At 41.3% G+C, this 12,326-nt stretch overlaps 1 protein-coding gene and 1 pseudogene across 1 annotated transcript in view; one reads left to right on the top strand and one right to left on the bottom strand.

Moving 5' to 3' along the window:
• Positions 1 to 244: 244 nt before the first annotated feature.
• The window catches only part of LOC121929230 (4-trimethylaminobutyraldehyde dehydrogenase-like), a 215,704-nt gene continuing 203,622 nt past the window's right edge, over positions 245 to 12,326 (top strand). The window contains exons 1-2 of the mRNA XM_042464577.1: positions 245 to 474; positions 3,368 to 3,513. Of these exons, the coding sequence (XP_042320511.1) occupies positions 294 to 474; positions 3,368 to 3,513 (327 nt within the window). The 5' untranslated portion in view covers positions 245 to 293. The remainder of the gene's footprint in view (positions 475 to 3,367; positions 3,514 to 12,326) is intronic.
• The window catches only part of LOC121928032, a 10,164-nt pseudogene continuing 1,464 nt past the window's right edge, over positions 3,627 to 12,326 (bottom strand).

The raw sequence follows: 12,326 nt of genomic DNA on the forward strand, positions 1-12,326 counted from the left end.
GGTCATTGGCAAACTTTGAGTTTGCAATTTTATATAAAGGACATCTTTTTACTATGCCATTGTATATAATGGGACCTGTGCATCCATGGATTTTGTTATCCACGGGGGGTCCTGGAACCAAACCAAACCAAAGACCCACTGTATTCCTTCCCTAAGAAAACCCTATGAAATTCAGGTAGCCTCTTTAAATTGATAGGTGGTTTGAAGGCACATACACACACACTTGGTTATGTGCATCACAAAGTACTGTCTTCCTTCTTTCCTATGCAGCTGTGTGCCTGCATGCCAGTCGGATGCTTTTCAGTCCCAACGTCTTGTTTCTTCTACGTGGCGTCCCTCGTCTACTCCGTTGTGCTGCAATGAGCACTGTCACTGGTACATTTCAGCTGCAGGAAGCCCTCAACTATCGAGAGGGTACCCGAACTGAGCCAGCAGATGGGGACCACATGGAGGATGCATACGAGCCAGCAACTGGTTGGTATCTTCTGGGGTGATGTTCTGGAGGTCTGGAATTCAAGTGATTTCTTCCTATCATATAGACATGTGTAATCAGGGTTAAGCAAGAGCTGATTTGGGAATGTACTGTATGGTTTCCTTTGTATCATGTTAATCTGGTGCTAATGCTATTTAGGTAGCATTTACATCACTCATAAACGATTTTCCTGACTTAAATTAATTCTAACCTCAAAGAATGGGAGCAAAAATACATATCTGTTGCCATTTGAAGTAATTTATTTGCACTTGTGGTAGTGATTTTATACCTGTATAACAAGACCTTGAACATAGTCTGCTGATGAATGAAAACCTTGGCTGAGAAGCAGTATGCAAAATATGCAAATACTGTATTAGGAATAGTAAAGGTCAGAAATACTAAATATTACAATAGTATAGGGCAGAAGGTTGGTACTTTGAGGCCCAAGGCGCTACATGATGGAGTGAGCTCCTATCATAGTCTGGAGTGCTGTCTTTCCTGCTGCCTACTACCTTACCAAGCAGCATTATCTTTTCTAGTAAGTCATGTCTTGTCATGATATGTCCAAAGTATGACAATCTCAGTTTAATTATCTTGGTTTTTAGGGAGAGAGTTCAAGCTTGATTTGGTCTGGGACCCATTTATTTGTCTTTTTAGTAGTCCACGGTATCTATAGAACTCTTCCCCAGCACTACATTTCAAATCATTTTATTTTCTTTCTGTCAACTTTTTCACTGTTGAGCTTTCACAACCATACATAAAAACAAGAAATATGATGGCACAGATAATCCTACTTTATCATTCAGTGATATTTCATAGCTGTCCTTCCATGTCCTAGTTTTCTGATGTCTTGGCTGCCGTCTACATTCTGATTAATGACTCAGCCATGATATGGAAAATCTTGAACTATTTCAGTGTCTTCATCATCTACATTAAAGTTGTGTAAATCATCTGTGCGCCTATTATTATTATTATTATTATTATTTAAGTTCAGCTGCCAAAATGCCTTTGCACTTTCTTCCTTCACCTTCAGGAAACATTCTAATTTTTTGCTATATTCTGGTACTAATATGGTGTCATCTGTATATCTTAAATTGTTGATGTTTCTTCTTCCAAGTTTCACACCTCCTTCCTTTGAGTCTAATGTTGCTCCCACAATCCCAGACTATTTGCCAACATGGCTGAGGCTTCTGGGAGCTGAAGTCCAAAATTTCTTAAATGGTGCAGTTTGGGGACCACTGAACTAGAGGAAAGCATCACATACTTGGAACAGTCATTAAAGAAAGTCAAAGAGGAAAACATAAAAACAGGCCTAATGTTAAACATAAAGAAAACAAAAATAATGACTATGGAGGATGTACATCAATTCAACCTAGATAATGAGGAAATTGAAATAACTAAAGATTTCCCATAGCTTGGATCAAACTCTAATCAGATTGGAGATTGCAGTCAAGAAATCAGAAGAAGATTAGGAATGGGAAGGGCAGCTGTGAAAGAACCAAACAAAATCCTAAAGAGTAAGGATACACAACTGAACACTAAAATTAGAATCATCCATTCTATTGTATTCCCCATTACCACGTATGGATGTGAAAGTTGGATAGTGAAGAAAGCAGGTGGGAAGAAAATTAATTCATTTGAGATGTGGCGCTGGAAAAGAGTGCTGAAGATACCGTAGACAGCCAAAAAGACAATCAAATCAAGCTAGAACTCTCCCTGGAAGCCAAGTTGACTAAACTGCCTGTGGTTGGCTTGATGCCCTCTGGTGGTGTGTTAACAGTTTCTACCTGGATTCCTTTGTAGAATCTCTCGATTTCTTCCTCCTCTGCCTCGGTTGTAAGTGCATAAACATGAATTATGGTGATAGTTATAGGTTTTCCATGGGACGTTATTGAGATGATTCAGTCTGATTTTGGATTGTACTCTTTGACTGCCTTTGACATATCTCCTTTTAGTATGAAAACCACCCAGTTTCTTCATGTCTTTTCATTTCCTGAGTAAAACACTGTGTAGTTGTCTGAGTCAAATTGATCAATTCCTATCCATTTTAGCTCACTTACCCCCAGTATTGCTATGTTCGTATGTTCCATTTCCTTTTTTACTTTGTCTAGCTCATGCTTCTCATGTTCCAGGTTCCTATAATATGTGTGGTGCTGCTTCAAACTGTGTTTGAATTTTTGAACATATCTACTACATGTAGATCCAAAGACAAAGTAGATCCCACTAATCTGAAGTCTGCCCACTTTTGTTTTAGTGTAAAAAGCTATTCAAACTTCAACTGCCAGAGGAATTAAGAATTGATTAATAAAACAAAAATACAGACTAAGGAATACTCATTGAGATAAATCATATAAATGTACTTGCTCTACAAGTTGTAGAATTTACTTTTATCTTGATAAATAATTTGAACTGTTTTGGTGTGCATAGTTTTGGATATAGCAACATCTCTTTTGGATATAGCAACATTCCTTCTTTTTCTGCATTGTAGCTTTCATATTTAAGGGATGTAACCTCTGAGAGAGGTTGGAAATGTAAATACAGCGGGGACCCCCCTCCCCCCTGGCGTAAGGCTAATTACACGTATGCTTGAGCCCCATTCATTTGAATAGGGCTTGTGTGCAGCGGCGTGGGAGCACGCGGGGCACCACGGGCACGCACCCCATTCATTTGAATGGGATGCGCCGCCCCTTGCACCCTGCATGTTGCCCATGGCTTGAGCGCGTACTCTCAAGTCCATGTAAAGCGTGCCCGCGTATAAAGTGGATGCACTGTACACTATTAAGAATTGCACTTGTTTAAAGACCAGAGTTCATGTGGGCTTTTCTTCTATACAGTCATTGTAGTAGAGATTGCTAGTTAAGCATATGATACTTAAATTTATTTAATCTTTTCCAGGCAGAGTTATTGGCAAGTTTCGCTTCTCTGGAGCTAAGGAAGTAGCTCTTGCTGTGCAGAGTGCACAGACTGCCTTTAAAATATGGAGCCAGAAATCGGGCATGGAACGGAGTACTGTCCTATTGGAGGCTGCCAGGATTATCCGGGTATGTGGCAAAAGAGTATGAATTGGCTCAGAATCTTCTGAGGCAAAGACTGCTTGCAGAGCTATCACTGCAGCCAGAAGGACTTTGAATTTTTGGCTTGGCTTAAAAGCAAGCTATTTCTTGTGATTATCACAAACTCTCTTTGCCCCTGACTCCTTTGCGGTTTTCAGAGAAGAGGAGGAGATCTTTGAGTAAAGGAGTGGTTGTGGCAGGGCAATTAATTTCATTTGGCAGCCAAAGATCTGGATTCTTAAAGGTAACATGTTAATCACTAACCTACTATCATGTTCAGATAAACTAAGTAACCTTTGCTCAGAGCAAGCATCAACAGCCTTGAGATGTTCTTCTCTTCATAGTCTTGTCATACTGCTGGTGAAGGCCACATGTTTAGCACATAGTTTGAAGACTTTGGATTACATTTGCAGTCCTGCTTGTTTTCTGCAGCTAAATTATAAGCATAAGGACATAAGATGGTCCATGTTGTATCAAACCAAAGGTCACCTACCATTTCCTATTGTGACCAACCAGGTGCCCCTGAGAAACCTATCAAAGCCAAAGCTGTTGCCTCCAAGCATTAGTCAGTACTACACACTTTTTGAATTGGAGATTTCTTATAACCAGCATGACTAGTAGCTATTAATGGAGCTATCCACCATGAATTATTTGAAAACTCTTAAAGCCATCTAAGCTAATGGCCCTTACCAGGTCTTATACAAAATACTACATGAGTTAAATTATGCATGGTTTTTAAAAGTCTCCCCTCCATTCCCTCATTCTGCATCTTGTACTAGTAAAAAATTTTGGATGACTTAGGCCTGTTACAGACTGCCAAAATAAAGCTGCTTCGGGTCTCTTTGGAGGTATGCTATTTAAATGATGCATGGGTCCTAAGAGTCCAGAGGTCGCGCCAAAGCCACACTCCATTCCTATGCACCAGAGTGCAGCTTTTGGTGCAGCTTCCGGATTCTTAGGATGCATGCATCATTTAAATAGCATACCTCCAAAGAGACCCGAAGCAGCTTTATTTTGGCAGTCTGTAACAGGCCTTAGATTCTTTTACTGCATGAGAGGGTCTGTAATATGTTGTCTTTCTGTCCTGGGTCATCTTTTCTGTACACGAAAAAGTAACAAGCCTTTCTTTGTAGGGTGCTATGTAGTACTGCTGGTGGTGCCCACACACTGTGCAAGAATAGGAAGAAACTACAAGGGCCATCCATTCCAACCCCCTGCCATGCAGGAACTCTCAGTCAAAGCATACCCGACAGATGGCCATCCAGCTTCTGCTTAAAGACCTCCAAGGAAGGAGACCCCACCAACACTCCGAGGGGTAGTATGTTCCACTGTTCAAACAGCTCTTACTGTCAGGAAATTCCTCCTGATGTTAAGGTGGAATCTCTTTTCCTGTAGCTTGCATCCCATTGTTTCAGGTTATTCTCTGGAGCAGCAGAAAAAAAAGCTTGCTCCCATCCTCAATATGACATCCCTTTAAATATTTAAACAGGGCTATCATATAATTTCTTAACCATCTCTTCTCAAGGTAAAACATACCCAGTTCCCTAAATCTGTTTCATAAGGCATGGTTTCTGGACCTTCACCATTTTGGTCACCCTCCTTTGGAGATGCTCCAGTTTCTCAACATCCTTTTTGAATTGTAGACCGTGATTTTACTATTAAAGTACCTGTATGACACTTTTCTAGTTTACATTGGAAGGGCCATTGCCAAGTCCTACTATCTGATCCAGCCCAGTATACTCACTTGGTCCTTTGCTTGTTTAACAAGCTGAGCACCTTCTCCAGGTGGGCCGGTTTAAGTGCCCCCATCCTTGTGTCTTCCATCAGAGGATCACCAATTTGATTTTTTCTGGGTCTCTTTCACAACTTCTTTGGTGAAGGCATTCAGGAATTCACGTTGACACAACATCGAGTCCATTGCAGCAAACCTAAGGAAGAGATCAGGTCTGAAAAAGTGCCCAAGCTGTGCCATCAAATGTCACAAGGTAGATAAATCCTGCAGCATCATCTTATAAGTGCATTGAGATACAGGGACCTAAACAACAACTGACTGATCTATCCTCCCTCACCCAGGACACAACGGGAAGGAGGGAGTTTCTTGAAGAGCAGGAAATAAACAAACTGAAAGCTAAATCAGGAATGAATATCTGGCATTCCATATAAGATGGAACCTCCAACCACTCAACTAGAGTTTATTGAAGTTCAGTTCAATACTAGAGGGCCACACACTTTCTAATGAAATAATTGCCAAATACTTCTTAGGATATTTTGAGACAATCCTTCATTTAACTAGGCAGGGCAGACAAGTCAGTTCAGTTCAGGTTTTTATTTTTTTGTCTTAGGGACTGTCTAGGGACTGCATGAAATGCCCTCCTCTCAAGAAACTCCACATCCCACCCAGGAAGTGGTCAAAAGTATATATTAGTTTTTGAAATATGAGCAGTGTACAGGGTATAACATCACGCAGGATACTGCATGAAAAGCTGAGCTTCTGTCACTAATCCCAGCTTCGCTAACTTAGCAATTCGAAAGCATGCAAATGCGTAGATAACAGGTACCACTTTGTGGGAAGGTAACAGTGTTTGCTGCAGTCATGCTGGCCACATGCCACCAGAGCAGTCCTTGGACAACGCTGGGTCTTTGGCTTGTAAAGGAGATAAGCACCGCCCCTACAGTTGCTTTAACTAGACATTCAATGTCGTGTGTGTGTGTGTGTGTGCGTGCATGTGTGCGCGCGCATGGGAGGTGGGAGGAACCTATTTAAAAGGTAGATTGCTGATCCAAGAAGCTTCTAGCAGCTGGCACACATTTAACAGCACCAGCATCACCCTGGTTTTTATTTTGCCAAAGTAGCACTCCAGGTAAACTGAAGGATCATGGTCCACAAAAATAGTTTGGGCCTGGGAACATGCACTAATAATAATAATATAATTTACTGAGCAAAAAAGTCAACAACTCTTGTGTACCTCCTCAGAAGCCAGCCCATATGTCTGCTCAGGAGCTCCAGGTTCAAGAAAGGTGTTTACAGTAGCTCTGTCCCTTATGGCAGGATCAGATTAGCATCATTTAAGAAAACACTGCACTGTGGTGATTCTGCACACATGACACAGCAGCTTTCTTGTTCAAAGCCCTAAGATACTGCCACTAAACTCCACACTGGCTTTTTCCATGACTTAAGCAGTTCTCAGTTTTTGTCTCTCAGGAGCTGCCTACCTGGCCTTGGGAGAGAAATTGGCCATGAGTGCTCCTTTCACAGCATTCTCCAAGGCACAGTCAGAGAAGATGATGAAGGGGGACTTGCCCCCTAACTCCAGGTAACTGGTTTGATTCCTTTAGCCTGCACCTCATAATCTATTAAAGCACAGACCGGATGAGGGAAATTGGCAAGAAGTTAAAGTCTATCATAGCTCCATAGAATTTCCAGATAAAGGTACAAGCCATCTTAGTGGGACTCCATGTTAGTGTGTTTCCCTTCAAAAGAGACTTTCTGCTCATCAAACAGTGATCAATCAATATATCCTAGGCATTTCTAAGCATAGAATAGCTTCACATAAACAAAGTTTTCCTGTTTTGCATACATCACCACAGTCACCAGATTTTGTGTAATGATAGATTAATTACCACTCAGATGCAAATTCTCCTTGCTTTTAACATCTTGGAATCCAATGTGGTTCCAAGGACAAGTTACAGAACTATCATAAAGCAATTTGTGCTTCCCCAGGGAATGAATGCAAAATAATATGACATATGTGTACAGACATTTATTATGTATAATAAACCAGTTTGCTTAATCTTGGTTCCTTTCTTCTAACTTTCCTCTAACAATCTACAAAACTATAGATGTCAGTTATGCACTCAAGGATTGGAATGTAGTGACTTGAATGGACCTACATTTACATGATCAGTCCCTGGCTCCACTCAACTGCCACCTCCCTTCAGGGTACAAAACCCCTCATGAATTTACCTTATCTAGCATATAATGTTCTTAATGGATCAACAAGTCAAAGGTATGGTACTTAGTGGCAATCAGATCTCTTAGAAGCCCTTTAAATGCTAAACTTTACTGTTCATTAATGCCAACTTATTATCTTGTACCTTGATGCCTGTTGGCACACTCCCAGTAAAAGAACCTTGGCCACATTTGGGTGCTGAATCAGAAACTGGCCTGTGGCAGCTCCACCTTGCACCACGTTGAAAAGTCCCTCTGGGAACACCAGCCTCATTGTAGATTTCTGCCAGCATCAGAACAGACACTGGGGTGAAGGGAGAGGCTTGAAAACCATGGCATTACCTAGGAGACCCACTACAGAAGGATAAGCAGAAGGGGAGAGGATGTGCATTATCCCTGCCTAAAAGTTTGCAATGGAAAAGGAGGAGGCTTCAAGGGTTAAAAAAACCCCATCTCAATCATGACAAATCAGTAAAGGCTGTCATAAACAAAGGCAGAATTATGGATCACCTGCCACATGCTCAACCAGCCAGAGGAATAACACAACCAAGTCACTGCTAGTCCCCATGTGCTTCTTTCCTCCCTAATCTTCCTTTTAAATTTTCCTTACCTCCAAAGTATAAGCAATAGAACATAAGAGTTATTTTCTCTACTCCATTCTTCACACACCCAGTGAAAAAGGGTAGCAATAGAGCTTCATAACATAATCTACATTGGGGAATAATTTCCACTTCTCAAGCAAGAAACATTTCTTTACCACAGGCTAAAGCAGGAGCTGACTTCGTGCCGGCAATCTGAAAAGGGTAATTCCAAGCCCCTATCCCAACGCATACTCCAAGAGGCTTCTTCTGGTTACCCAAAGGATCCTCGAGGGAGCTGAATGTGCTTGACCTAGACCACAAGAAAAAAAGGGAAAAGAAAAAAAAAGGAAAAGAAAAGAAAGCATGAGTAGGAAGATCAGACTTTTAATAAGCCCACAACAATGACAAGGTGGCTAAAGGGCCCATACTTGTTTTCTGCTTAGCAGACTAGTGGGCAAGGCCACAGTGATTCCCCATCCCCACTGTTTACCATATGTTTGTGGAGGGAAAAAACACATCTTCTACACTCAGCACAGAAACTGAGTGCACTGCTAGAAGAAGTGGGGAGCATTGTAGCCCTCTTCTGCCAACCCACTTATTTTCCTGAATAGTTCTTGCCAGAATGAATTTCATAGTCACTCACAAATACCAGGTGAGTTTTCACCTTACAAGGCTGACCAGAAGCCAAGGGCAGCTTTCATCATTCAAAAAACTACAGGATATAGGAGCACTCTGATGGGAAGGGCAGGGCTGTCTAGTCAAGCCCAACCCTTTATGCAATCTGACTCCTCCGTAGCTGTCACTGCCTAATCCAGTAAAAGCGCGCCAAGACAGATCAGAGGCCCATTTACAATACACTATGATTCCACTTCAACTGCCGTGATTGCATCCTATAAATCTGGATCTTGTGTGTGATACTAAAGCTCTCTGGCTGAGAATTCAAATGCCCCTCCCTAAACTGCAGATCTCAGGATTCAAAAGGATTTTTCATGACAGCTAAAGTGGATTCATAGTTATGACATCTACTAGGTTGCAGAACTGACTGCCATTATTGGATGGCAGGATAAACTTTCTGTTGAGGCTTTCTGACTGCGGGAGCCAAAGCCAAAAAAATTTTCTGCAGCATATAAAGTGATTCAAAAGAGAATGTGCATACTTTGATATTACAGTTACAACAGGTATACAACCTAAGGACCGTGATGTCATTGTTGTTGGTACCTGTAACAACTTGTATCAACAGTGGCCTTTCAGATAGCAAAATCTATTGGTCCACAAACAAAAGATGAAGACTTAAAGAAAACCTGTAACATCTCAAATACAAATATACCTCCTTTCTGGGGCTCTTTCCATGACTGGTCCAAAACACACTGCAGAAATAATCCAGTTTGAGACTGTTTTAACTGCCCTGGTTCAGTGCAAGGAAATCCTAGGAATTGTAGTTTATTGTGGCCCCAGAGCGCTCAAACGAGAAGGCAAAATGTCTCACAAAACTACAGTTCCCAGAACTCCCTAGCATTGAGCTGGGCTGGTCTCAAACTGGATATTTCTGCAGTGTGTTTTGGACCCAAGTATTTACTCACATTTATATTTCTGTACTCTACCAAGGAGACAACCTGGGAAGAATGGTTCCAGAACAAAGAAAACAACAAACCAGACGGTGCACTCACCTGCCATGGAAGCAGCTAGACCTGCATAGTACTGCAGGGTCTGCCAAGCTACATCAATGTCCAATAGGGCTCACAGACAGATTTCCCATTTTGATTGTTTCCATGGTAGCAATTTCTTCCCTCCGTTCCTAGAATCCCAACACAGAACACATTAAACTGACTGGTATGGATGGAAATGCTATGTAGCTGAGGAACTAGCCAAAACAGCTTCAGCTTTGGGATTTGCCTAACTTGGCCAGTTACACAGTTCTTTTTTTCAACAATAATCTCAGTCCTGAGTTGTCCCCCTCTCATTATTCCAAGTATTAGCAGAGTGGTTTCTCTTACCAGCATCTGATTAAAAAAAAAGCTTGTGCACATTATTAAATACATTAGACACACATACATTAAGATACATTATGAAGTGATGGGTACCATTTTTGGACATTTGACTGTCTATGTGAGTAGAGGGACCAGAGACATGTTCTCTAACAATACCCTCCCCACCCCTTTAGTGTGCTAAACTGACAGTAACTGCATAATATCTTGTAATTGGAAACCCGGATATTGTAGAGCTTATGATCCATGTTATTGTGTTCAAGTGAATGTGTTTTTATTTATTTATTATATCTATTTGTCCCAAGAGCGATGCTATGGACTTTTGGTGTGTAAGGTCTCTGGCTCCCGGGAACACAGCCTGAACAAAAGACTGTCCACAAATTTCTTAAGTTTTCCAAGCTTTACTGGTATTAACACAAAACATGAAACTGATCTCCTTTTTCTCAATAGTCCTTCTTAAATACCTTGCTCTCTCTTCTTGGTGGGTTTTACCTTCTTCTTCTTCTTCTGTGGACTTATCTTTGTCAAAGGAAAATACTCTCTCCAGGTCTGACTTGGCTGAAATCTTACACACAACTGAAACTAGCTAGAGGGAGACAGTATAAGACCCTGGGATTTCCCACAATCCTTGTCTTTCTTAAAGCTGTAGATTCTATTTTCCCTCCTAAACTGATACTGTACATAGAAAGCCTAATCTAGGCCTGTTACAGCTGCAAAATAAAGCTGCTTCAGGTCTCTTTGGAGTATGCTGTTTAATGATGCATGCATCCTAAAGATCCGGAAGCGGCACCAAGCTGCCCTCCAGTGCTTAGATGGAGTGTGGCTTTGGTGGGCATCCGGACTCTTGGACCCATGCATCATTTAAATAGCATACCTCCAAAGAACCCCAAGCAGTTTTTTTGGCAGTCTGTAACAGGCCTAATCTCAACTAAATATTGTCTCAAGAGCATCAAAGATGCTCTGGAGGAATGCCATATCCACCTGCTTTCAGCATGGGACCTAGCATTTGCATCATGTTAAAGACAAAATCGAATAAAATACCTATTTGATACAATTTTTTAAAAAAAAACAATTATCTTTAAAGAAACTATTACAACAGTTAAAACGCACTGGAACATAGTCAAAAGATGAAAGTATAATATACCCCATTAAAAAGACCCTTCTGCCACAGTATTTATATACTGTCTAGAAAGCACTGATTGCAAGGACAGAATGCATTACTACCACTGTGCACATAATAAATATCAACATATAATCTAACATGCTAGATTAGCATTTTAACTGTTTAAGGAATCACTACTGATTTACCAGTGGAGGCTATCACTTTGATGCATACTGTAAGGGCAAAATGATTATGATGTCTGTATAGCTCAACTAATGGCACAGGAGCACCTGCTGTCATCCTTTCTTAAGTTGAGGGCCCCAGGATGTCTTTCCAAGCTTGGAATTCTATGGATACACTTCAGCCATTAAGTAGTTTGGGAGTTTCCTAGATGCTCATCTGAAGTACTCAGAAGTGTCTAAGCTCCCTTTCTCCCTCACTTACCTACATTTGTCCTTACATTTTCTAGACTACATCAAGGATCTGAGCATATTTAAGGGCATGGGTTCACATTAGGTGAGGCATTGATTCAGCAGACAGTGCTCACCAGGCATTTCCTATCTTATTTTTGCAGTACCAACTTGAGTCCATCTTACAGTTCAAATTGAGGCACCACAGCATCCCTGGACCACCCAATGGGACACCAGTAAAGTTTTTGTTCAGTTACAGCAAATTCAACTCCACTCCTATGGTGGATGGCCCCCTCTGCTTGAACACATGTCACCATGGCTCTCTACCACAAAACAGAAGGAAATATAAGCTGAGCCCTGTACTGGTGATTGAGTTGATCTTCAGCCTTCATCACATTTCCTCTCATAGTAATGGCTTGTTCATAGTATAAGAAGTCACCATTATATTCTCCAATGAACACCACTGGGCCTCCTTCGGGCATAGTGCTATGCAAGAGCAAACGATATAAACTTCTGTGGAATGGCGAGTTGCAAGAACCAAAGTAATCTCTGTGGCACAGTAAGAGTTTTTGTGCCTTGCCGACAGAGATCCAACACACACAGAAGTGAGGATTATACATATTTGACTTGTGCAAACACAGTAGCATGACTGGATAATGCTGGACAAGAGGTAGGCTTCTGTCACTCAAACACTCCATTACCCCTATGGAAAACTGGACTGGATGCTGTTCCCCTCTCCTTTCAGGTTCTGATTACAAAGTGTATATGAGAGGT

Source organism: Sceloporus undulatus, chromosome 4 (genome assembly GCF_019175285.1).
Source record: "Sceloporus undulatus isolate JIND9_A2432 ecotype Alabama chromosome 4, SceUnd_v1.1, whole genome shotgun sequence".
Lineage (NCBI taxonomy): Eukaryota > Metazoa > Chordata > Lepidosauria > Squamata > Phrynosomatidae > Sceloporus > Sceloporus undulatus.